The sequence below is a fragment of the Podarcis melisellensis genome (assembly GCF_964234715.1).
Source record: "Podarcis melisellensis genome assembly, chromosome: 4".
NCBI classification, from domain to species: domain Eukaryota; kingdom Metazoa; phylum Chordata; class Lepidosauria; order Squamata; family Lacertidae; genus Podarcis; species Podarcis melisellensis.
Window position 1 is genome coordinate 94,922,171 of NC_138531.1, and position 26,956 is coordinate 94,949,126.

At 46.8% G+C, this 26,956-nt stretch overlaps 2 protein-coding genes and 1 pseudogene across 4 annotated transcripts in view; 1 reads left to right on the forward strand and 2 right to left on the reverse strand.

Annotated features, from left to right (window-relative positions):
- LOC309369051 (ubiquitin carboxyl-terminal hydrolase 35-like) overlaps positions 1-26,956 on the reverse strand; it is a 100,962-nt gene that overhangs the window by 70,347 nt on the left and 3,659 nt on the right. The window lies entirely within an intron of this gene.
- Positions 7,094-11,471, forward strand: NDUFC2 (NADH:ubiquinone oxidoreductase subunit C2). The gene is made up of 3 exons (XM_081910220.1): positions 7,094-7,358; positions 8,331-8,474; positions 11,262-11,471. The coding sequence occupies exons 1-3, from the start codon at positions 7,205-7,207 to the stop codon at positions 11,309-11,311; spliced, it is 348 nt and encodes a 115-aa protein (XP_081766346.1). The 5' UTR covers positions 7,094-7,204; the 3' UTR covers positions 11,312-11,471.
- Positions 20,392-21,983, reverse strand: LOC309369349 (mid1-interacting protein 1-B pseudogene; annotated as a pseudogene). Its single transcript, XR_014173475.1, has 2 exons — positions 21,467-21,983; positions 20,392-20,722 (listed from the first exon to the last, which is right to left on the reverse strand). The product of XR_014173475.1 is annotated as a mid1-interacting protein 1-B pseudogene (transcript).

Genomic DNA, 26,956 nt, shown 5'->3' on the forward strand with positions numbered 1-26,956 from the left:
CTTGGAGCAAAACAGCAGCCTGTAGGCTTGGCCTTTATTGAATACTGTCACGACAGGACTCCCACCCACAACAAGATGAAGCAAAAGGGAAGCCCAGAACAAAAGAAGACCCCAACTTTTATTAGTTCCTAATCCCCCAAACTACACCCCTAGAAATACATCATGACTACATCACAAACAGGAGGGGTTGTGGAGGTAACCTTAGTATCATGACACCTGGCCAGTTCCCCTTTTCCCCCTCCCCATGAGTCACTTCCAGAAGACAAAAGGGAAGTTGCAGCTTCCTGCCCCCTGAGGGAAGATCCAATCACTGTTCCTTTGTTGCAGTCCCTGTTGAATCCACTCACATATCCACTCACACTGCAGGATTCATCTCACCCGGGATACAGTCTGTTTGCACTACTGCCTTCTGGCAGGAGATATAGAAACATCAAGTCAAGGACAAATAGACTGAAAAATAGTTTCTACCCAAGAGCTGTGGCCTTTTTGAATGCTGTAACTCGATAGTGTGACCTGGGAGTTTGATGGGTGTGGGTGTGGGTGTGGCTGGAATGTGGTTTGTTTGGTTGTTGTTGTTGTTTTGCTTTTGTTGTTTTTTAAGGGATGGCATCCAATTTCGTTGCACTTGTGCAATGTTGCACTTGTGTAATGACAATAAAGAATCTATCTATCTATCTATATGCAGTTTGTTGTGTCCTTGATGGTCTTCTGTCTAGGACCATCAGGGTTGGCATAGCCTTTGTATGTGCTGGTATGCTCAAGGGATTATGGCTGCCCTGTATCAAACCTCCCCCATTCTGTAGTCCTTCATGGAGTAAAATAAAAGTGGAACAGTGCAAATCCGATGTATGGTTGATTTTCTATGACTTTATAACAGAAGCGTAACATATGTAGTGTGTGAGTGTGTGTGAAGTTTGTACAAACTGAATGATTGGGGGGTGTTTTCCTGTGACAACCGCTCCTAGGGCAAAAGGAGAAACGATCAGGAGGTCTACTGACTGATTTGCAGTTAATCCGCAGTTTCTGATTCCCACGTTACGCAAAGCCTCTCCTCCTCCCAGAGGGGAGGGAGTGAGAGCAGGAGCGTATTCGGCCCCCCCCCCCGCGTCATTTTCCCGACTGCCTCTACGGTCAAGCCAGCCAATAGGATTGGCTTGGGGGCGGGGTCTAGCCGCATTCAAGCGGCCACGCGGCAGACCCGCACCTCATTCATTCTGCTTCCTGGAGTCGTGGGATCAAGATCTTTGCGTCTTCCTCGCCAGCTGCTCTCTCTCCTCCATTCCTTCCATTCCTCATCAGAGCAGCAGCTCTCTTCTCTTTTCTCCTCGAGGTTTGGAGGCTGCTTTGGGTGGGGGGCGGAGAGCTGACCCGGCTTCTGCGGTGCTTGGGCTCGGGTCTGGGAGGTTTGGAGCACAGTAAGAAAAACTGATTTGTTTGGCTTTCCCCTGCCGGGGCTTCCCCTTCGCAACCTTAGTGCGTTGTTTTAGCTTCCCCCAGCCCCCCTTGTGTCCTTTCTCCCCCCCTTTTCCCCCTAACATATAAAACACATACATTTACACATACACAACACACCTTATTTTCCTAACATAAAACATACCTACATTACTCTATATAATACCTGCCTATACTATACAGATCAACATACCTACACACCTACCCCACACGGACACCCACCCAGCCCTTGCGTCATTTGTGGGGATTTCCCTTGCCGGGGCTTCCCCCTGCCCTTCAGAGGAGAGAGAGCCTGCCTGTTTTCCTTTTTTACTTTGCCTGGCTCTCTAGGTTCCTCTGGGGTTTTATATTGGTTCGCTCCATTCATCCTGGTGGGCTTCGAAACCCCCCATCTCTTTTCTTTCTCAGCCCCCCCCCCCTTTCAGCCTTACCGGTTTCTTATTTGCTAGGGCATTTCTCCCTCAGCAAAGGGGCTCCTTCCTCCAAACATCCTCTACTTCTGCGGGCTGCTGTGGGGAGCCGTCTGGGGGTCATATTAACAAGGAGCATTGCCTGAACGGGGGTGCTTTTCCCTCCAGCGCCCTTAGCCCCACATCTCATCGGGGCTGCTTTTGTTTGACTTGCTCCTGCATCCTTTGTTATCCAAAACTGCTTAATTGCTCTCCAGTTGCCTTGCCAGTAGTCCTAATCGCTTCATTGCCATTGTTTATCCTCCTTTCCCCATTGCCCTATTATCAGGGGTTGCCAAGGCTTCAGAGTTCTTGAACTTGGGGGGGGGGCGCTTACGTCTTGCTTCTCTTTGGATCACTTTATTTTGAATTGATTTGGCTACAATTGATCTTGCTTCATTTTAATTTTAAGGTTTACGTACAAACCTTTTGGCTCCAGTTTATTTTCTAGCGGCTTGGAGCTCTATTAACAGCCGCAAGTTTACTTGAAACAACACCGAGCTAAGTAACAGCTGCAAATTTTTATTTCACTTGGTTTTGAGTTTAAATTAACTAGGGGTTCTAGAATTATTGCATTAGTCGTATTTAAATTGGGATTGGGACTAAGTTAATTAAGGCTTGCGGATAGCTGGCTGTTGTGTGCTGCAGCACATTTGCCAGTTTTACAGGGTTTTTCAAAGCGATTATTTTGCCTCAATAATTTGGTTTTGCTTTCACAGCTAATTTGTCTAGTTGTTGCTGGCATAGTTGTTGCTGCCTTTTCCTTAAAGCTGGCTTATAGGGCTAGCCTTAAGTGATAATAAATAAAAGATATATAATAAAAAAATAAAAATTCATTAAATAGAAATAAATAACAAAATCCAATCGATCAATCAATCAATAAAAAAGAGACAAGAAGTATAATTCACACTACTGCATTTTGCTGTATATAGTGTTGTTTAGCACTGTAACCGTTTCCCAATGGCGCCAAAGAGGAAAACTCCTGCCAAGAATCCCTCTTCTAAGGCAAAGCGTCCTACCTCAAGCAGTCGGGAGTCGCGTAAGGAAGATTCTGATCCTAAAACCATGTCTCAATTCTTTAATGCTTTGAAGTGTTTTATAGATGATTTTGAACAACGTATTGCTAACCGTTCGCCAACGTCCTTCCCTTCTCCTAGTTTTATTCCTGGCACGGCGCCTGATGCCCCATCCCAATTCGCAAGTTCAAGTACGCAGGCTATGTTGTCAGCTAATCCACCTCCACAGACTCGTTCTAGATCCCGTGCCTTGTCAGCAGCAACACGTGCTTCAGGTTGGCCGGCTTCTGCTCCACCCGATAACATGTCTATGTCTCAGTCTTCTAGTATTTTTCAGAGCTCGCAGCCAGGGGTTCAGCTTCCTGAGTCTGACATCTCTGATGGTGAGGAGTTGCAGCTTCAGGCATCAGACAAGCAACAGCCCACCACAACAGATAAGCCGGCAGGGAAGAGACGCTCCAAGAAGAAACATGTTTACGAGAAGCCTAGATCGCGGGATACGGATGAGGAGTCAGATGAACTGCTTCCACTTAGCATCTTCGGCCCAGCAGCTGCCGGAACCTTTCTCAGACCACCTCTGGAGCATTGGAAATGTGAAGTTATCAAGGGAGTATTAGCCTCACTGGAACCTTCTACTCTCAGGTCGTATAAGAAAGCCTGGTGCGATTTCCTGGATTTCAGGTCCAAGGTTTCAGCTCTTGCCCCCAATATCCCGCCCACTACTGATCACGTGTTACATTACCTAGCGCACCTGCATATGTTGGGACTTGCAGCAGAAACCATAAGAATTCATTCAGCTGCCATCAGCTTTTTTAGCCAATTTATATTCTCAGCTGACCCTTGTGCTGATTTTATCGTTCATATGGCAATTAAGGGCTGGGGCAGACTCCAACCTGCAAAAGGAAAGCCGATAACATTTGATCTCTTCTGCCTGATACGCCAGAAACTTAGGTCAATATGTTGGTCAAAATATGAAGCACGTTTGTTTTCCGCGGCATTCTCCATTGCCGCCTTCGGAGCCCTGAGGGTTGGCGAGGTTGTGTTTGAGGCCCAGCCAGATGGTTCCTCTCGTGGCCTCCACTTAAATGACATACAATTATCTGACTCTGAGTTAATAATATGCATTCAGCGGTCAAAAACTGACCAACCGGGAAAGGATGTCCCGATCAGACTTTCTGCTTCTGAAAACCAGGGTCCATGCCCAGTAAAAGACACTAGGCGGTACTTATATCTTAGACCACCTGGCTGTGGCCCTTTACTCATACACGACGATGGTTCCTGCTTGAAGAGGCATCAGTTCACGCAAGTATTGCGCAAAGCGATTGATGCCTGTGGTTTCCCTGCAGAGGAATATGCTGCCGACTCTTTCAGGATTGGGGCCGCCACAATGGCTGCCCCTTTAGGCCACTCAACAGATAGAATCAGGAATGCATTGACATGGTACATATGAAAGAATTTTTAGAACGCAACCACTTACCTGTCCTTCTTTTCTTACCCTCAGCTTCTTCTAACATTCAAGTTTGGATCTGCGGTCACAGTATCGTCCACTGGGCCAGAGATTGCGGCTTGGGCAACAACCTGGGACTACCTGCAAGTGTGAGAATTTCCTGGATTTCAAGACGTGGCATGTGATAAAGTTATAAAGGCAAAAGCAGCAGTGTTTGGTCCACCTGATCATTCAGCTAAGGGGGAAACAACTTGGCCTTCAGGAAGAGCTTGGACTTGTTATTGAACATAAAAGAGGACTTAGACGAACTTGCTGCTCTATTTCCAGAGTCTACCTTGTTTTGGTCCTCCCTTCTGAAGAGGAGAGTTTGGCATGGCAGTCGCTGCCCTGTGGCCATCGACAAATCCAGGAAACTCTTGAATCGTGTGGTGGCCCGCAAATTGTGTTTTATTAATGGCCATGTGATCAAGCATGCTGACATCAGATTCAGCGAGGTGGTCCTGTTTAGAGACGATGGCGTTCATTTGTCTGATGAAGGAAATGATTTGTGGTTGGCCAATATCAGCAGCATTAGGGATTGGTTGCAGCTGTGAGGGTATTTGGCGGCGAGCCTCTTTGGCTCAGGTGGCGGTTAGGCATTGGAATATGTGTCCTGTGGGGTCATATATAGGTTGTTTGATCCAATGCCTAAGCCAATACCACTCACATGCTGTAACCAATAAAGTTGTGGCCTCCTTTGTGTCTTATTTACCCGTTGAAGGTCCTCGACTCACAAAGCCTCCCCTCCCAGAGGGGAGGTGTTGTGAGCAGGAGCTGTTCCCACATCAGCAGCTTGTGAGGCTGGTGCTGGGGGGAAGTGCTGCTTCCCCCCCCCCCCCAGCCTCATAGATCCCTGAAGCCTTTGGAGCACAGCGGGACCTCGCGCTGCACTCCAAAGGCTTCGGGTTCCTTTCGCTGAAGCCAGGAGAGTCTTGCTCTCCAGGCTTCCAAGGTAGCCACCTGAAGGCTCCAGAGTGCAGCGGGAACGTCTGCTGCACTCTCGAGGCTTTGGGTGAATGAACCTTGAACGTACCGTGTTTTAGAGGGGGAGAACAAGAAATCCCCCCCCCCCTGTTTTCCCCCTCCTATGGTCTGTTGCGTCCTATAGAGTGAAAAATACAGTATGTTGTTTGATCCGATGCCTAAGCCAATACCACTCTCATGCTGTATGTACCCAATACACTATTGGCCTTCTTTAGCCCATTAACCTAAAATACATGTGTCCTTGTGTCTTATTTACCCTACGCGGGTTGCGGGTCATTGACTCACAACAATCAAACAACATTCTCTCACAGCTACAATAAACCTACCATTAAAATTATGGACTGGTCATTTCTTCATCAGAGGGCAAGTGGGCAAATTTAGCAGGGGATCAAATACTCCCCCCCCCCCCACACACACACTGTATTTATCTACTTGCACTGATGTGCTTTTGAACTGCTAGGTTGGCAGGAGCTGGGACAGAGCGACAAGAGCTCACTACGTTGTGGGGATTTGAACGGCCGACCTTCCAGTTGGCAAGCCCAAGAGGCTCAGTGGTACCTGGCTTTGGTTTGTAGACCACTAGGTTCAAGTAAAAAATAAATAAATGTAGAAGGCTGGAATCTGCCCACCTCTGGTGTAAACTACAACAATTTGATGCAGCAGCAAAAAGCTTATGCCATTCTAGGTTGCATCAACAGAAGTCTAGTGTCCGGATCAAGGGACGTAATAGTACCACTCTAGTCTGCCTCGGTCAGACCACACCTGGAATACTGTTTCTGGTTCTGGGCACCACAATTTAAGAAGGATGTTGGCAATGTGTGCAGAGGAGGGCAACCAAGATGATCAAGGGTCTGAAAGCCAAGCATTATGGGGAAAGGTTGAAGGAGCTGGGTATGTTTAGCCTGGAAAGGAGGAGACTGAGAGGAGATATAAGGTAAGGGTAAAGGGACCCCTGACCATTAGGTCCAGTCGTGGCTGATTCGGGTTGTGGCGCTCATCTCGCTTTATTGGCTAAGGGAGCCGGCGTGCAGCTTCCGGGTCATGTGGCCAGCATGACTAAGCCGTTTCTGGCAAAACACAGCAGCGCACGGAAATGCTGTTTACCTTCCTGCCAGAGCGGTACCTACTTATCTACTTGCACTTGACATGCTTTTGAACTGCTGGGTTGGCAGGAGCAGGGACCGAGCAACGGGAGCTCACCCCGTCGCGGGGATTTGAACCCCCAACCTTCTGATCGGCAAGTCCTAGGCTCTGTGGTTTAACCCACAGCGCCACCCATGTCCTCACTACAATATACTTCTTAATTGTGTTTTGCTATTAATATACTTCTTAACTGTATTTCAGTCCAGCAATTACTTTGATAAAATACATATTTTGTTATGTGCAAATAGCTTGAGATACCTATGAGGTCCATAAATTACCATATAGCATACGTTCCAACACAAAAAACAGCGACCATTTGTTACTGACAAAGGACAGCTGGACATATGACGGGCCCCTTTACCTTCAGTAGCTTAGGGCCTCATCAAACCGAAATCCGGCCCTAGGAGAGCGGCTAGGAATCTGGGAACCAAAGAGCCGCGGAACCTCGCATCGCTGGCCGCGTGCAATGCGGAGCGGGGGAAGACGTCGCTGAGGGACCGCCCTTGCCCTTGGCTGAGGGGCGAGGGAACCAAAGAGCCGCGGAACCTTGGCGTCGCGGGCCGGGAGTCGCGGGGGACGGTGTTGCGGGGCGGACCTCCCCCTGCCCTTGAAGCCAGGCACTCCTCCAGCGGCGCTGCTGCTGGGTCTGCGCGCCCTTGTCCCCGGCCTGCGCCATGCCGTCGCCGCTGTACCTCCGGCTGCCAGACGAGGCTCGGTCGATCCCGCCCCCGCGGCTGTTCAACAGGGGCTCGGTCTACCTGGGCTTCCTGGGCTGGATCAGCGTCTTGCTGGAGAACGCCATCAGACAGAGGCCCGTCCTGGGAACGGGTGGGTCGAGGCCGGGGGGAAGGAAGGAGGGTTCCTGAGGAAATGCACTCTGTGCATGCTCAGGGGAGGGGTGGTTGGTGCTGGGGAAACCGCTCTGCGCATGCCCGGGTTTGAGGGGATTCCCCCCAGGGGAAGAACTGTCTCCCTGGGCTGTGAAAAAAGGGCATCCAAGGAAATCACTCTGTGCATGGTCAGAGTCAGCGGGGCCAACCTGCATTAAATATTGGGGCTGGTGGGGGAAGCCCAAGGCCAGATTTAGGTTTGAGGAGGCCTTAAACTCCTGAAGGTAACGGGGCCCTTTATATGTGCAGCTGTCCTTTGTCAGCAACAAAATGGCAATTTATAGGTATCTCACGCCATTTGCACATGTTGCCATGGAACCCTTCCATGCAGAATGTAGGTATCATATATATAGAAAGGAGCAAACCAGTGATATTTTAGGGAGCAGGCTAGCAGGCGGGGCCCATTCCTTACATCCTAGGAGCCTACACAACACAAAACACTCTTGCTGTATGTAGGTTTTATTTTATTTATTTTTTATCTTATATTTTGGAAATGTAAATCCAGTTTTTTTCCCTTTTAATTTTTTTGGGGGCCCCCAAGAGAGTGAGGCCCTAAGCTACAGCTTGTTTAGCGTATACATAAATCCGGCACTGGGGGAGCCACACACACACACCCCATTTGAATGGCAGTGACAGTTAACTTTGGCGGCCCCCGGCCCCCCTTAAATATTTAATCATGGGGGGTGGGATGGACAAAGACACCTCAGCCCCTTGGAGTTGGTTCCTATGGTCCGAGTGGAGGTGGGTGCACAGGGGGTTCTCTGCCCTGCCTTGCACTCACAACTCAGGGTTTGGTGTGAGGGAAATCGCAACTCTGCGCATGCTTCATGGAGGTTTCCATTCAGCCTGTTAAACTGCTACCCCTGCTCTCCCTTATTTCCCCCCCTCTTTTTTCTTTGTCCTGTTCCAGGAGTTCATCGCCAAGTCCTAGTCACATCTCTTGGCTTCTATCTAGGTTATTACCTCTGTAAGCGAGCCAATTATGAATATGCTTTAAAGGATCTACAACTTTCAGAATACATAAGGCACCACCCTGAGGACTTTAAGGAAAAAGGTACATTTGTGATAAGCTGTTGGGTATGCGCCTCCGTTGCTCCCATGGATATATGATGTGATGTCAGAACAACAGTAGCAGAGATTTAAACTTGTCCCCACACAGTTGTAAGACTTTTTTCAGGTCCACTACAAGCAAGTCTTGCTTGCTGTTCAACGATTAAGCAAGCGGCTTTTAACATCACCGTTCTACTGCACAAAAACGCCACAAGGGGGTGTAGGAAAGCAGTGCCTTCACACATAGTGTATATGTTGCATGCGCACCCCTACCCGTGGTTCTCAAAGTGTAGGAAAGGCCTCTTCAGGGAAGTAAAGACAGCCATGCTAGAGTGTTCAAAGCTGATCCACCTCTCCCTGGAAAGTAGCCAAACACCCCTCTGGGTGAACCATATATCAGAGTTCCAGCCCTTTTCACTGGTTTGTATGGAGTAAAATGTACCTCCCTATGTTTTCTGTATGGGAATGTGGCAGTGGAAGACCCCAAATCTCAGAGAGAATGTGTTCTGTGAGGCTGCTGTTCAGATATATGTGAAATAAGGCAGCTTTGGTGAAAGAGAGAGAGTTCTCTGCTGTCCATCTTCCCAAAAAACCCAGGGCTAGTTCATACAACATACGTGTTGAGGGCTGTATTATTTATGATAAATAAGTTATACTCTGCTTTTCTTCTCCACAATGGTGTAGTAGTAGTAGTAGTAGTACAGTAGTAACAACAGCAACAACAATTTATTATTTATACCCAGCCCACCTGGCTGGGTTTCCCCAGCCACTCGGTGTGGCTTCCAATAGAATAATAATAAAAAATAAAAATAAACCGACAAAACATCAAGCATTAAAAACTTCCCTAAACAGGGCTGCCTTCAGATGTCTTTTAAAAGTCAGATAGTTGTTTATTTCCTTGACATCTGATGGGAGGGTGTTCCACAGGGCAGGCGCCACTACCAAGAAGGCCCTCTGCCTGGTTCCCTGCAACCTCACTTCTCGCAGGGAGGGAACCACCAGAAGTTCCTCGGAGCTGGACCTCAGTGTCCGGGCAGAACACTGGGGGTGGAGATACTCCTTCAGGTGTTGCTCATAGCGGCTTAAAAATATAAAAAGCAAGCATTGAAACAACAATGATTACCGAACAAAATGACAAGCTGATTGACAACAAATTATCAAACAAAAAGGAGCAAAAAACTAGACCCAGCACTCACAATATAGACATTAAGAGCAACATAATGAAAAGCTTTCTATCAAAAATGAATGTTTTTGTGTTGCCTGCAGAACACAAAACGTAGAGAAAGATAACCAAGCTCCTTGTTGGCAGGGTGTGGGTGGGTGGCATCACAGAGAAGGCATGTTGTTTCCTGCTTTGTCCCCAAGTGCAACAGCATGTGCAATGGGGCCACAACTGCTAAACCTTTAAGGATAGGTAGATTTAGATTGGGTTTGCTTTCTTTGAATTTCCTGCTTACAAGTAATCAGATCTTCCCGGGTACTTCTGCTGCCACTATTGTGACATACCGTTATTTGATTTTAAAGGATGGGGGGAGGCAGAATAGAGTGACACAGTGACAGCTGCAAGCACAGGCCACAGTTCAACGCAGAGTAAAGTATACTTAAACTCAGTGAAATCGATGGATTTAAGCACATATGTCTGTGTCAGGGTTTTAATAGCTGTGACACCTCATCTTAGAAGGCCAGGAGAAGATAATGCACACTCCATCAGTTCTGTGATATGTGAATGTTTGATGTCATGCAGCCTTAGCGCTGCTGAATACCGCAGAGCCATCTCCATTGCTGGTTTGGAGCTCAGAGCATCGAGTCAGGCTGTGTGGAATCCTTTCCTTCTTTAAGAAGCGGAGAGAGCGGCTGAGGAATGTGTGGGCTGGAGGAAAAGGAGCAAGAACAAATTTCAATTTGATGGCTTGCCTCGGGGCTCTAACTGTGTGCCCTATATGTTATGCGTCCCAACTGCATCCCTGACTTCTAGACTTGCAGTTGGTTGTGTAGAAGCTGTCCTGAATCTCCTGCCAAGTAATCACATCAGTGGTCAGCAACCTTTTTCAGCTATGGACCTGTCCACCATCCTTCAGACCATGTGGTGGGCTGGACTATATTTTTTTTTGGGGGGGGGGGGGAGGAATGAACGAATTCCTATGCCCCACAAATAACCCAGAGATGCATTTTAAATAAAAGGACACATTCTACTCATGTAAAAACACCAGGCAGGCCCCACAAATAACCCAGAGATGCATTTTAAATAAAAGGACACATTCTACTCATGTAAAAACACGCTGATTCCCGGACCGTCCACAGGTCGGCTTGAGAAGGCGATTGGGCCGCATCCGGCCCCCTGGCCCTAGTTTGCCTACCCTTGAGTCGCATGATCACTTCAGACTATTCCTTTGGTCAGAGGCGGTGGCCCAGTGGGACTTCCCTGTTCAGAGAGAATATGCCATTAAATGCTAGTTGCTAGAGAGGAAGCAACAATAAGGGAGAGTTATTGCCTTCATGCCCTGCCTGTGAACTTCTTCCCAGAGGCATTTGATTGGTCTCCAAAAAGAGGGCCCGACAAGATGAGCCTTAGGTCTGCTCCGCAACGTTCTCCCTGTGTAGATCCTGATTGCAGAATTTGGGTTCCTAGCACAGAATTCCTGGTCCGTTTTGTCATTCTGCATGATTTTTGAGGTTTTCATTTGCTTGGGGGCAGGATAGTTCTTGCCTTATTTTCACTGAAATCTTTTTCTCGTTAATTGTAATGCGAACTGGCTTTTTTAAACAGTGTTTCTTCTTCTTCTTTTTATAGAGAAGAAACGCATGGCAGAAGTTCTGGAGAATTTCCATCCAATTCGCTGAAGACCTTGCAAGCAGTTGGTGTCTCACTCGTTGCTTTGTCATCCCACGAGTAATCTGTCGAGCGTGGGATATGTGCATAACCTATGTCAGTAGTTGAGATAAAATACTTGTTTCAGACACTTGGACCTTTAATGTTATCATTAAAGCTATGACTAAGTAATGTGCGTTTTTATTGTCACAAGGTAGTTTGGAATCAGGTTTAATTAACGAATGGGATTGAATGATATGGGAATAGTTGCTGCTTTGGGGCCAAGCTAAGATGTGACACTATATTATTTCTAACAATGGCTACTAGTCATGAGGGGTATTCCCAGGCTCAGAGGCAGTACTATATATTATTTATTAATACCTTTATATCCCATCTTTCCTCTTAAGAAACTCAATTTGGTGTACATGGTTCTCCCTCTTCCCGTTTTTGTGGGTAGGCTGTCCTGCCCTGCTAGCTTTCAGTGGCATTAAAAAAAAGTATTTTCATTTTCTTCTTCTTCTTTGGCGATCACTCATAGCTGAGTAAGATTGTCTTCCATAAACATGTGAGTCCACAAGTGACTGTGGAGACCAGTTCTGGATCCACTCGTCCGTCCACAGTGGGGACATTGGTTTCCAGGCAGGAGTCGATCACGATGTGGATTTGCCAAGTGTGCTTTCCTCTTAGCACGTTTCTCCCTTGCGTCCTCAGTTCGAGCGTCTTCAAAGCCCCTGACACCTTTGGTAAAGGCTGTTCTCCAACTGGAGCGCTCGCAGGCCAGTGTTTCCCAATTGTTGGTGCTTATACTACATTTTTAAAAAAATTGCCTTGAGACAGTCTAAACCTTTTTTTGTTGACCACCAGCATTACACTTTCCATTTTTAAGCTAGGAATAGAGTAGTTGCTTTGGGAGACAATAATCAGGCATCCGCACAACATGACCAGTCCAACAGAGTTGATTTTGAAGAAGCATTGCTTCAACACTGGTGATCTTTGCTTCTTCCAGTACACTGGCATTAGTTCGTCTGTCTTCCCAAGTGCTGTGTAAAATTTTTCATATAACCTCAAGAACAGATACCCTACCTGAAGAACTGGACTCTTAAGTTGGGTAGGAATTAAAAATGTAACATATAGGGAAATAAAGTGCATCTTTAATCCAATGAGCATATATAATTGTTGAGTTTTTCTCAGTTTTGCCCAAAGTTGTTGAGCTGATTTTCCAAGACATTATCCCACCTGGACACCACTGCCAAGTGCATTATTCCAAAAATGTCTGGGAAAAGCCAGACGTATGGTAACCCTAATATATAATGTTCATTGCACCTGTTCAATCTTGCACTTGTTGTTTAGATTTGGGTGCCATTCCCCCACCCCCCGTGCATTTTACACAATCTTGTTGCTGTTTAGTTGTGTCTGACTCTTGGTGACCCCATGGACCAGAGCACGCCAGGCACTCCTGTCTTCCACTGCCTCCCGCAGTTTGGTCAAACTCATGCTGGTAGCTTCGAGAACACTGTCCAACCATCTCGTCCTCTGTCGTCCCCTTCTCCTTGTGCCCTCCATCTTTCCCAACATCAGGTTCTTTTCCAAGGAGTCTTCTCTTCTCATGAGGTGGCCAAAGTATTGGAGCCTCAGCTTCAGGATCTGTCCTTCCAGTGAGCACTCAGGGCTGATTTCCTTCAGAATGAATAGGTTTGATCTTCTTGCAGTCCATGGGACTCTCAAGAGTCTCCTCCAGCACCAGAATTCAAAAGCACCAATTCTTCGGCGATCAGCCTTCTTTATGGTCCAGCTTTCACTTCCATACATCACTACTGGGAAAACCATAGCTTTTACTATACGGACCTTTGTTGGCAAGGTGATGTCTCTGCTTTTTAAGATGCTGTCTAGGTTTGTCATTGCTTTTCTCCCAAGAAGCAGGCGTCTTTTAATTTCGTGGCTGCTGTCACCATCTGCAGTGATCATGGAGCCCAAGAAGGTAAAATCTCACACTGCCTCCATTTCATCCCCTTCTATTTGCCAGGAGGTGATGGGACCAGTGGCCATGATCTTCGTTTTTTTTTATGTTGAGCTTCAGACCATATTTTGCGCTCTCCTCTTTCACCCTCATTAAAAGGTTCTTTAATTCCTCCTCACTTTCTGCCATCAAGGTTGGGCAATATTACGGTATAAATACACAAAAATGCATAACACAACGACAAACAATACCCCCCTCCATGCCCTAGATGGTTTAATTAACCAAAGACCTGGGGAAAGAGGAATGTTTGCATGTCGCACCCAAAGAGATGTAATGAAGGTGTATTATAAGGTCTGAGGTTAAATTCCCCGCAGGTCCAGCTAAAGGCAATGTGTGTGTCTGCTTCCCAGACCCAGGTATAGTTGCCCAGTACAGTTAAAAGACCTGGGCTGGAGATGCATATTCACATTTCTGTCCGCAATGAAACTTCAAACTCCATTGTGCAACCTGCAGAGCATCATGCCCGTCAGATCTTTTGCACTGCAATTCCCATCATCCTTGATCATGAACCATGTGGGCACCAAGTTGCGGAAGACTCCTCTGGAGCAACTGGGGAGCATATTAGGTGCCTGAACATTGCAGCGTGATATGCATTTGGATATATAGCCAACACAACCAGTCTACACAGACAGTTCATGATGTTTCAGGAGAATCCATATCCTGAAAGCTCCTTATTCAACCCCTTGTCTTTGCTATAATAGCACGAACCTCTTAAAACATTTCAAAACGGACTAGATTTTATTTACTTAAGGGATTCTGTACCAGCCTTTCACCCCAAGGTCTGGGGGGAAAAAATCACCCAATTTTTAGGTGGCCCACAAGCCCCACTCCAACTTTATGGTTCTATGCAATGTTGACCCAGCATTGCATACCACACATCTTCTGAAGCTGCATATTCAAACAGACCTCCCATATTTGCAGATTTTGACTGCTCTTTGTTTTGGGTGCCACAAGCCTGTTCAAGAAGCAGAGCGGAGTGACCTGGAAGCCTGTTTGCTTAGCTTTTTCGGCAGCCTGTCCTACCTGCTTTCTGTGAGATTATGAAGGTTAAAAAATAAAAAAAGTTCAGTGCAATCTATTTCATCTTCTAAGGTTAGAAGATGTCAGCAAGGTGATGTCTCTTAAAAAGCAGAGACATCACCTTGCCAACAAAGTGATGTATAGTTAAAGCTATGGTTTTCCCAGTAGCGATGTATGGAAGCGAGAGCTGTACCATAAAGAAGGCTGATCGCCGAAGAATAGATGCTTTTGAATTATGGTGCTGGAGGAGACTCTTGAGAGTTCCATGGACTGCAAGAAGATCAAACCTATCCATTCCTAAGGAAATCAGCCCTGAGTGCTCACTGGAAGGACAGATCGTGAAGCTGAGGCTCCAATACTTTGGCCACCTCATGAGAAGAGAAGACTCCCTGGAAAAGACCCTGATGTTGGGAAAGATGGAGGGCACAAGGAGAAGGGGACGCCAGAGGACGAGATGGTTGGACAGTGTTCTGGAAGCTAACAGCATGAGTTTGACCAAACTGCGGGAGGCAGTGGAAGACAGGAGTGCCTGGCGTGCTCTGGTCCATGGGGTCACAAAGAGTCGGACACGACTAAATGACTAAACAACAACAAGGTTAGTACAAAAACAAAACCAGCAAACTAAGAAAAAAAATGAGAGGCACAAATACAAGATGGGTGACACCTGGCTTGAGAGCAGTACATGTGAAAAGGATCTAGGAGTCTTGGTTGACCACAAACTTGACATGAGCCAACAGTGTGACACGGCAGCTAAAAAAGCCAATGCAATTCTGGGCTGCATCAATAGGAGTATAGCATCTAGATCAAGGGAAGTAATAGTGCCACTGTATTCTGCTCTGGTCAGACCTCACCTGGAGTACTGTGTCCAGTTCTGGGCACCACAGTTCAAGAAGGACCCTGACAAACTGGAACGTGTCCAGAGGAGGGCAACCAAAATGGTCAAAGGCCTGGAAACAATGCCCTATGAGGAACGGCTAAGGGAGCTGGGCATGTTTAGCTTGGAGAAGAGGAGGTTAAGGGGTGATATGATAGCCATGTTCAAATATATAAAAGGATGTCACATAGAGGAGGGAGAAAGGTTGTTTTCTGCTGCTTCAGAGAAGCGGACACGGAGCAATGGATCCAAACTACAAGAAAGAAGATTCCACCTAAACATTAGGAAGAACTTCCTGACAGTAAGAGCTGTTTGACAGTGGAATTTGCTGCCAAGGAGTGTGGTGGAGTCTCCTTCTTTGGAGGTCTTTAAGCAGAGGCTTGACAACCATATGTCAGGAGTGCTCTGATGGTGTTTCCTGCTTGGCAGGGGGTTGGACTCGATGGCCCTTGTGGTCTCTTCCAACTCTATGATTCTAAGAAGCTTTAGGATCCCAGGAATGTGCCGTATGCAGAGTCGAACCATTGATGCACCTGGCACAGCTGCATGGCTCCAGAATACTGCATTTTTCCTCTCTCCCCCTCTAACGCCGCTCCTTGTTCTGACGAACAAGGGGGTCCCATATTTCAGACCTGCCGGATTTACAGTGGTACCTCAGGTTACAGACACTTCAGGTTACAGACGCTTCAGGTTACAGACTGTGCTAACCCAAAAATAGTACCTCAGGTTAAGAACTTTGCTTCAGGATAAGAACAGAAATCATGCTCCTGCGGCACAGCGGGAGGTCCCATTAGTTAAAGTGGTACTTCAGGTTAAGAACAGTTTCAGGTTAAGAACGGACCTCCAGAACCAATTAAGTTCTTAACCCGAGGTACCACTGTACATATAAGCTGAACAAGCTATAGCTTATGGTCCCACTCTCTTGGTGGCCCCCCAAAAACGTAAAGGGGGAAAAACTGCATGTGCATTTCTAAAATATAAGATTAAAAAAAACAAATAAAATAAAACCTACATACAGCAAGAGTGGTTTGTTTTGTGTTGTGTAGACTCCTATGATGCAAGTCATGGGCCCCGCCTGCTAGCCTGCTCCCTAAAATATCACTGGTTTGCTCCTTTCTATATATAGGTTGCCTACATTCTGCACGGACTGCTTGCATGGCAACATGTGCAAAAGGCCTGAGATACCTGTTAGGTCCATAAATTACCATATAGCATATATTCAGCACAAAGAAAACATGGACAATTTGTTGTTGACAAAGGACAGCTGGACAGATAAAGGGCCCCATTACTTTCAGTAGCTTAGGGTCTCCTCAAACCTAAATCCAGCCCTGAGACCTGCTGTCAGTTCTGGTAGCTATTTCCTGGCTACAGGACAAGTTTGGGGAATCATGCGCTTCTTTCAAAGCAAACAAACATATTTTGGTACCATCAGTTCTTGTTTCGGGACATGGGTTGGTGTCACCTGGCCTGGGAGCTCCTGGCTGAGTCCAAGCGTGTGACTGAAGGTTGATCATCTGATCTCTCAGCCAGCTGCAGATTTATTAAAAACCAAGGGGGGCATAAGGTTGGAGCAGTTTGCTGCAGGATAACAGCAGAATTTGACATCGCTGGATGGAGCTGTTTGGCAGCAGATTCAAGGAGGCAACAGGGTATAATATGTAACTGATGTATGGGATTTGCTGCCACAAGGCATGGCTATTAATTTTTTCCCCCTGCCGTTTAGGCCCATGGGTGTCTTTGGCAACTAAAGCGAGCATCCATGTTCAAGCAAAGTGTACCTCTGTATACCAGCAATTAACTAATTAATTATGTTTATATCCCACGGATAAGGCATACGTAGAACAACTCCCCATTTTATCCTCACAGCAACGCAGCAAAGGAGGTTTGGCTGAGCGTGAGTTACTGGACAAATAGGGTGCATCATTTCAGAGTGGGTAAAACTTAATTTTTGCAAATTTATTCAGCGAGGGATCTTCAAAATACATTTTTGGGTGTGCAGAATTCAAATCTGCTGTTACTCTTGTGATTGGACAACATTTAGCTTAGTAGGGCTGCATTTGGTGAAGAAGCACATAAACTGCTTTTGGGGGAGAACCCCCCAAAGAATTTTAATTTTCCTTCTGAAAATGTCAGGTCATGCTAAATAATAATAATGCTAATAGATGAAAATAATATTAATATGTAACATAACTGGAAATACTTGTCAATCGTTTTTAACCATTTCTATGGAACCTTATACATGTTTCACTTACTGCGCAAAATAAAATTACATTAGCTTAACAAAAATGTCTTTTGAATTGAAAAGGTCGTTTGAATTCCACCCCTCGTTTTGGGAATTTGAAAGCTGAAAATTGTTAACACACCCTATAGGCCCAAGGTCACCCAGTGAGCTTTGTGGCCAAGCGGGGATTCGAACCCTGGTCTCTCAGGTTCTAGTGTGACACTTTTAACTTCTGCGCCACACTGGTCCTTGGGTTTCTTTGGCTTAGCCACGATAATGTCCATAACTGTATAACATCGACTTTTGCTGGTTTCGCATCATGCTCTGGAATCCCATGAATTCTTGTGTCTCCTGGAAGGAGCCAGGTGGCTCAACCTGGAATGTGTTTCAGAGTGCTGGTCACTTTTTAAATCCTTCCATAATTCTTAAATGCACGCATATCTAAATATATGAACCATGTGTCTGAAATAGCACAGGAGAGCAATCCTGAAGCCATTTTGACTCTCCCAATGAGCTCAAATATTCCTCTGCAGTAAGGGAGGCAAATGGGAAAAACCTTCCCATCGTCTTTTTGCTTGCAAATCCTGTCTTGAGGGCATATTTGTGTATGAATTGGGTGAGGAGCCTGTGACCTGTATTCAGGAACTAAAGTATTAACCATCACCAAAGAATGGCCAGGCTGCCCAGGTCATGCAGTCAGGGACCATTATCAGGCATCCTGGCAGACAGGATTTCTGCTGTAGACCTGCCTCCTTCTGTGATGTATGTATGAGGTTTTTGGGGGTGGTGGTCTTGGGCTACAGGGTGGGCAATTTCAAGAGCCTATATAAGGGCATGTGCACCATTGTTCAGGGTTCCCCTCCCTCCTGCGTGTGGTGAGTGGGGACCCTGTTGCAGCAGTTCCTTGAATAAAGGAATTATACATTATACACATCCTTTAATAAAGATCAGGCATACTAGCCGCTCTGCTTCTCAATATACTCTGGTTGGCCTCTGTTGTTTTCTCCTACCGATAGGGAACCCACTTAAGGACTGTATATGGGCTCTGGAATACTCCGTAAGGGAAAGGGAGAAGTTTTTCTTATAACAAGAGCTTTGGATGATATGGCGGTGCGTGCAACTGCAAAGTATGTACAAAACCACACTGGGGGGAAAGACCTTAGAGCATTGCAGAGGACATGTTAGTGCAACAGCTTAAAGCAGTGAAGAAGAAGAAGAGGAGAAGAGTTTGGATTTGATATCCCGCCTTTCACTCCCTTTAAGGAGTCTCAAAGCGGCTAACATTCTCCTTTCCCTCAGTGGCGTAGCGTGGGTTGTCTGCACCCGGGGCAAGGCAAGTAATTTGCGCCCCCTAACCCTACCCCCCAGATGTTGCGCCCGGTGCGGCCGGCTCCCCCTGCACCCCCCACGCTACGCCACTGCTTTCCCTTCCTCCCCCACAACAAACACTCTGTGAGGCGAGTGAGGCTGAGAGACTTCAAAGAAGTGTGACTGGCCCAAGGTCACCCAGCAGCTGCATGTGGAGGAGCGGAGACGCGAACCCAGTTCACCAGATTACAAGGCCACCGCTCTTAACCACTACACCACACTGGCTCCTGCCTGCCAGCATTAACAAATGTAGCCCATGGAGGAGAGGAGGAGAGGAGACTTCAGCAATGATTATACACATCTTAGGTTCTTCCTGCTAGAAGAGCAGGTATGTCACAAGTCATTTACATTTGTAAAAGGCTGGAAAGGGTGTTCTTAAAAGAGCAGGAACCCTAACCTGGGAAAGGTGGCAATAGTTCTTACAGGAAAAAGCAAGGGGTGAGAAGGTGAAAAATGGCTTTGTCATGTATAATGAGATAAGAATCCAATGTATTTGTTCAGACCAGGTCTCTCCATGGTTTTAAGTTTGGTAATAAGTTGCAATTCAGCAGCTTCTCTTTCCAGTCTATTTCTGAAATTCCTTTGTAGTAAAACAGCTACTTTGAGATCTTGTATAGAATGTCCTGGGAGATTGAAGTGTTCTCCTACTGGTTTCTCACATCCAAGAACAGATCCTCACAAACACACCAACAGAACCTCGACCAATCACAGCTATCTGCCCATCACCCATTCCCACCACCCTTCTGAGTAATACCCCTCCCCACCTTCTCACTATATAGAAGGGTCTGGTGACTTCTGTTTCAGTGTATCTGAAGAAGTGTGCATGCACACGAAAGCTCATACCAAGAACTAACTAAGTTGGTCTTTAAGGTGCTACTGGAAGGAATTTTTTTTGTTTTGACTATGGCAGACCAACACGGCTACCTATCTGTAACAGGGATTGAGAATTCCTTCTTGGACTCAGCTAAAATCTCAGTTTGATGTTATGGGAAGGTCTGCCAAAATTTCTGAATCATAGAACCACAAGGGACATCTGGTTCAAGCCCCTGTAGATGCAGAAATCTTTTGCCCAACGTGGGGCTCAGACTCTTAACCCTCAAATTAAGAGCCTCATGCTCTACTGACTGAGCTATCCCAGCTTCTGATGAAAGACAGTTCTGTGGTACGCTGTGTGTGAATCCCATGTACAATCCCCAGGGCTGGAAAGGGATCCCTATCTGAAATCCTGGCCAGTTCCAGGTTGGAAGAATCCCTTAGCAAAATACTATAGTGGGGGGGGGGCCTCCTAGCAGGGACAGCCAATAGCAGCTCTCTCTTGCAGCTGCCATTCTAATGTATGCCCCAATGATGACATCACTCCATGGAAAATGGCGGCTCCTAGGCTCAGTAAACCAACACAGAGGAAAAGAGAGAAAGCTGAATTGTGAGTCCTGCCAGGGCACTGATGCCCTTCATTTCCTCACAGGAGCCATGTGGTGGCACGGAGCTTGTCTCCAGTGAAAATGATTTCAGATAGCAAGCATAATAGGCAAAGAATCCAGATGAGAGCCATTACCTGTCAGGGTAGTTGACAACTACAGGACTAGATGAAACAGTGGTCTAGGCAACTTCAAACAATGCAAAGTGCTTTATTAGTCTGAACTAAAAGCAATACTTAAACACCAGAAAGCAATGGAAACCCAAGGCATACGTTTGCCATGGAGCTTATAGATATCCATAAATACCGTACAGATAGCTGTTTTGTTCACAAATATAATATAGATAGCAATTACGTTCACAAATATCAGTGCTTGGCTTATTCAAGTAAAGTCCATGCTACACAACGTTGTGGGGTAGATGCTGCAGTCAAGGTCTCAAGATTGTCCGTTGAGAGCCTTCTTCGCATGGCCTCAGACAGAGGACCCAAGTTGTAAACATGTGCAGGTACAGAAATTCAGGTTGTCCTGGAAAATGGAAAATGGAAAAGGTGTTAACAAGGTGGGTTGTGTCTTAATTTAAACCAAGGGTCCCTGTGACTCAGCTCCAGAACTTTGCTGATAGCCAACATGGGGTTCTCCTGATGTTATTCGGGTACTACAACTCCCATATTGCCGGTCAACATGACCAATGGTCAGGGATGATGGGAGTTCTAGTTCAGCAACATTGGAAAGGTGTCGTGTTGGGTACCTGGAGCCTAAAGAAAGATATGTGAGCCCTCAGTGCTATAACACTGTTAACAGTGTCTGGATAGAACCCCACTGAGAGCCCTACTCTAAACTTTCCATAGAATAAATAGTCTGTGTTCCAAAGCTAAGCCATGCAAGATGAGTGAAGAAAGAGTACCTCTGAGAATATGCAGAGGTCCCAACCCTCACCACTGGGCCTGCCAAATCAGAAAATGCCATTCCATCGGCCAGCCTATCCCAACCTGGTGGCCGCCAAATGTTCATGACTACAACTCCCATCAGTTACAGTCAAGCTGGCCAAGAAATCTCTTCTGTGCAAATGAACCAGGAAGGAAGGTAGGAAGAGTCTGCAAGCATATTTTTAAAAGCTCTTTGACTCTCTTAACAGGCAGTGCAGCAACAGGAGACTACAAACATAGAGGGAAAGGAGAATGTTTGTTGTAGAAAACCAAGTTGTTCCCACCAGATCTTATGGACCATGGCTCCCATAGTCATGGTGGCTAGGCTGAGCCGATAACTCACCTTTGGTGTCCTTGGCGTGTGTCTCACCAGCGGAGAGAGATTTCGTTCTGGTTGATCTGCCCCATGATTTCATTATACTTGGAAGTCACGGCGTTGGCCCTCCTCGTCAGCTGGGTGAGGACGCGGTGCAAGCCAGACACGTGGTAATGGAAGAGATCTTCCAGATCAACCTTCTCCTTGCTCTCCTCTTCCTTGAGGCTGGGATTCTGGAAGTCAAGAGGTGCTAAGCCACACTCTGCCCTCCCCTTGATGGCTTTTAGCAGAGTGTAGTCTTCATACAGGTCTCTCTCACTGGAGTCTCCGTCGCTCGAGTTGGTCTCGAATGTTTCAGCCTGGTCTTCCAAGGAGACTCCGAGGAGGAGGCTGGGAAACATCACCGTTTGCTCCATCTTGCGGACGGCAGAGACGTATCTTTCCATGGCGATGGGTCGAGAGGGATTCTCCGGATCTGAATTTTACTTCTTTTTCAGGGTCCCAATCCGCGCTGTGCAGGAAAGGTGAACTGTGTTAGGTTTCAGCCTTGCTGGTGGCAATTTATATAGCAATCTTGGTCACTTCCAGAAAGCCTGAGTGGGGTAGTTCCATGCCAGTTCCAGACCCTCCTTTCCCAGGGAGCCAATCCCAGCTTCCCGTGAATTGCAAGAATTTGGCAGTGACTCGTCTGTGGGTTGCAATGTGATTTTATTTACAGTTTGGATCCTTTCCCAGATTCTTTCCCAAACCCTTTTGCCTCTATCAGCTACTTGCCACCAGGGTCCTTGAACAGATAGTTAAACAGTCAGTCTGTGCACACTTCAAAATGGATGCTGTGATTACAAAAACCCAGCACGGTTTTTTTATAAAAAAGTCATGTCAGACAAACTTGGTGGATCAGGGGGACGCAGTGGACATAATGTACAGTGGTACCTTGGGTTACATACGCTTCAGGTTACATATGCTTCAGGTTACAGACTCTACTAACCCAGAAATATTACCTCAGGTTAAGAAATTTGCTTCAGGATGAGAACAGAAATCGTGCAGCGGCGGCACAGCGGCAGCGGGAGGCTCCATTAGCTAAAGTAGTGCTTCAGGTTAAGAACAGCTTCAGGTTAAGAACAGACCTCCAGAACAAATTAATGTATTTTTTGCACCATAACAATCACTTTTTTCCTCCTAGAAAGCAAGGGGAAATGTCTGTGCGTGTTATGGAGCGAATGCCTACCGATGGCGGGGGGGGGGGATCTGCTGCAGTCGTGAGCAGAGGATCCATGGTTCCCCTTCCTTCCCTCCTCCGTGGTTACAAAGCAGGGATCCACATGGATCCTCAGGATTTTTCCATTGGGCTACTCCAAACTCACTGTCAGATCACATGTCTGTGGCCACAGCATGAACCACAAAAATCATATATCCACTATTTCGTTTAGAATATTTTTTTCCCTTGTTTTCCTCCTCTAAAAACTACGTGCGTGTTATGGTCTGGTGCGTGTTATAGAGCGAAAAATACGGTAAGTACTTAACCCGAGGTACCACTGTATCTTGATTTCAGTAAGGTCCCCCATGATAACCCAGAGAAGTGGGTAAATTGTGGGCTCCAAGAGGTAACTTTTAGGTGGATTTGTAGCTTGTTGACTGACCAAACCCAAAGAGTACTCATTAATGGTTCCTTATCATCCTGGAAATAAGTGATGAGTGGTTGTTCAACCTCTTTTTAAATGACTTGGACAAAGGAACTGAGGGGGTGCTCATCAAATTTGCAGATGACACCAAAATGGGAGGGGTAGCTATTGCTGCAGAAGACAGAATCAGGGTTCAAGATGACCTTAACAGATTGGAGAACTGGGCCAAAACTAACAAAATGAATTTCTACAGGGACAAATGTAAGGCAGGAATAATCAACTGCAGAAATTTATGATGGGGAACATCTGCCTCGCAAGCAGTACATGTGAAAAGGATCTAGGGGTCTTGGTGGACCACAAGCTTAGCATGAGTCAACAGTGTGATGCAGCAGCAAAAAGAGCTAATGCTATTCTAGGCTGCATCAAGAGGTCTAGTGTCCTGATCAAGGGAAGTAATAGTCCCACTCTATTCTGCCTTGGTCAGACCACACACGGAGTACTGTGTCCATTTCTGGGCACCACAATTTAAGAAGGATGTTGACAAGCTGGAACGGGTGCAGAGGAGGGCAACCAAGATGATCAAGGATCTGGAAACCAAGCCTGATGAGGAACGGTTGAAGGAGCTGGGTGTGTTTAGCCTGGAAAAAGAGGAGACTGAGGGGAGATATGACAGCCTTCTTCAAATACCCGAAAGGCTGTCACATAGAAGTTGGAGCAAGCTGGTTTTCTCCTGCTCTGGATGGTTGGACTTGAACCAATGAATTCAGGTTACAAGAACGGAGAGTCCGCTAAACATCAGGAGGAACTTTCTGGTGGTAAGAGCTTGACTAGAAGGTTCTTAAGGCAGTGGCGTAGCGTGGGTTGTCAGCACCCGGGGCAAGGCAAGTAATTTGCGCCCCCTAACCCGTGGATTTGCGCCCCTTAACCCTAACCCCCAGATGTTGCGCCCGGTGCGGCCGCCCCCCCTGCACCCCCCACGCTACGCCACTGTCTTAAGGTCCCTTCCAGCTCCACAATTCTGTGATTCTATTAGGGCTTTTGAGAGCTCAGGTGGTCTTTTGACTGACCAATAATCAGAGAGAGGCAGAGAAATCTAAATCAAGCTATCATCTGGGCTTGCACTGAATGGAAATTTCCTAACAACGTTAGGCAAGGCACTTTCCTGGCCTTCAGCAAGCACAGGGAGGGTGCCAGCAGAATGACTGCGTAATTTGGGCTCCGTTTGTGATAGCTGGTTCATATTACCATTTTGCGGGGGTCATGAGAAGCAGAGATTTTGTGGGCAAAGATGTTTGGCAATGGCTTCAGCCTGGAAATCCAGCTCCCCTCTGAACACTGATACATGGTCAGGGTCAGGGCAAGGGCTGGAAGATGCAATAGAAGATGCCTTAGCCCCAGATCAAGCAACGTGTTCATCTAGCCTGGTTCCATCTATTCTGACTGGCACGTCTATGGCCTCTTCAGTGCCTGGGGCAGAGGTTACCTGCAACATCTTGCCCCTCCCTGAAGATGCCATGGAAACCAGCAGAAGAAAGAAACAGCTATATGCAACCTGAGTATAAGATGGAGGACCTCACAGCAGCACAAAACAGCTTCCTGGTTTTTGAACCCCTCATGAATGTCTTCTGCTGACTGCTTCGTGGATTTCACCTGCGTGTAATATTCATACAGCTCTTGGCCACCATCAGTAAAGGGACCCCTGACCATTAGGTCCAGTCGTGACCGACTCTGAGGTTGCACACTAATCTCGCTCTATAGGCCGAGGGAGCTGGCGTTTGTCCACAGACAGCTTCCAGGTCATGTGGCCAGCATGACTAAGCCGCTTCTGGCGAACCAGAGCAGCACACGGAAACGCTATTTACCTTCCCGCCGGAGCGGTGCCTATTTATCTACTTGCACTTTGACATGCTTTTGAACTGCTAGGTTGGCATGAGCAGGGACCGAGCAATGGGAGTTCACCTGCCGACCTTCTGATCGGCAAGTCCTAGGCTCTGTGGTTTAATCCACAGCGCCACCCACGTCCCTTTTGGCCACCATCAGAATCAGCTTCAAATGTGCCGTCTGGCTCTTCTGAAGGTACTCCATCTTCTGCACAGCAGAGAAGGAACCTCCCATAGCTAGGTGGTGAGATTTTCCCTGGGTCTACAGCAAGGGCATGGGCCAGATCACTCCCACGGAGATCCTTTGTGGGCCGGGCTGGCACAGTGTGACGTCAGAAATCACGTCTGCGCATGTCCATGGCACCGGAAATTGCTTCTGCGCATACCCAGATGCCGAAAATTGTGCCTGCACAGAAGCGATTTTCGGTGTCTGGCCATAGCGCAGAAGCGATTTCTGGCACCACAGACATGTGCAGGTGTGATTTCTGGCGTCTGGGCATGCGCAGAAGCAATTTCCGGAGCCACAGAAGTGAGTCCCCACGCTGCGCTGTGCTGGTTTAGCGCATTGCGTGGGGACTCACCGAGCGTGAGGCACAGTTTGGGGGCGGCTCGGGGGCCGGTTACACGGCCTTCATGGGCCGCTTCCGGCCCGTGGGCCTTAGGTTGCCAACCCCTGGTCTACAGCTTACAGGTATCTTGAGGTGCCAAATGCAATTCAAGGTGGGCTGTAAGTGGTGAGAGTAGTTAAATCTTCCAGACTTATTCAGGACAATGTACGCAGCAAGACTGGATAGAAGATAGATTTTGAAATGGCACATAAAGGTTGAAAAGGTTAAATCTGTAATGATACACTGGGTGAGGGATTTGGGACATAACATCCAACTCTCATCTTGGGAGAGGTTAAAGAATGCAGATTTGACATTCTCAGCATGCTGTACGTTGAAAGAAAATTACATGAAAATGATGTACTGTTGGTATTTATGGGACACGGGTGGCGCTGTGGTCTGAACCACTGAGCCTCTTGGGCTTGCCGATCAGTAGGTTGGCGGTTCGAATCCCCACAACGGGGTGAGCTCCCGTTGCTCAGTCCCTGCTCCTGCCAACATAGCAGTTTGAAAGCACGCCAAAATGTGCAAGTAGATAAATAGGTACCACTCCAGCAGGAAGGTAAACGGCGTTTCCGTGCACTGCTCTGGTTTTGCCAGAAGCAGCTTAGCCATGTTAGCCACATGACCTGGAAAAACAGCCTGCAGACAAACGCTGGCTCCCTCTGCCTGTAAAGCGAGATGAGTGCCGCAACCCCAGAGTCGTTCGCGACTGGACTTAACTGTCAGGGGTCCTTTACTTTTTAAGTTAGCAAAAATGTACAAGACAGGTACAAATATCTGCTGGAAATGTAAAGAGAAAGAAGGTACCTTTTATCCTGTGTGGTGGACGTGTAAGGTAATAAAAACATTCTGGGAAATGATATATAATGAATTGGAAAAAATGTTTAAAATAACTTTTATTTTTTTAAAAAAACCCAGAGGCTTTTCTATTAGGAATTGTAGGTGCTGAAATTCAAAGGGAGCAGAAAATACTTCTTATGTATGCTACGACAGCTGCATGCATGCTGTTAGCCCAGAGATGGAAAGAATAAAAGTCCCTACCAGAGAAGAATGGCAGATCATGTTGATGGATCATGGCATCATATTGATGGATTATGACAAAATTGATTGGGAAGCTCAGAAACCAGGAAGGCCAAAACTTTAATAAGGAATGGGGGGAAATTATAATTTACTTGGAAGACCACTGTAAGCAGCTGAAAACACTAGCAGGACCGCAATAACACTTGTCACGTACAGTGGTACCTTGGGTTAAGAACTTAATTTGTTCTGGAGGTCCGTTCTTAACCTGAAACTGTTCTTAACCTGAAGACCACTTTAGCTAATGGGGCCTCCCGCCGCGGAGCGATTTCTGTTCACATCCTGAGGTAAAGTTCTTAACCCGAGGCACTATTTCTGTAACCTGAAGTG

Bases quoted from the DNA above. Each gene is read 5' to 3' on its own strand.
- NDUFC2 (XM_081910220.1), top strand. From the start codon at position 7,205: ATGCCGTCGCCGCTGTACCTCCGGCTGCCAGACGAGGCTCGGTCGATC. The intron at 7,359-8,330 runs GTGGGTCGAGGC...GTCCTGTTCCAG, and splicing joins GAGGCCCGTCCTGGGAACGG to GAGTTCATCGCCAAGTCCTA. The intron at 8,475-11,261 runs GTACATTTGTGA...TTCTTTTTATAG, and splicing joins TGAGGACTTTAAGGAAAAAG to AGAAGAAACGCATGGCAGAA.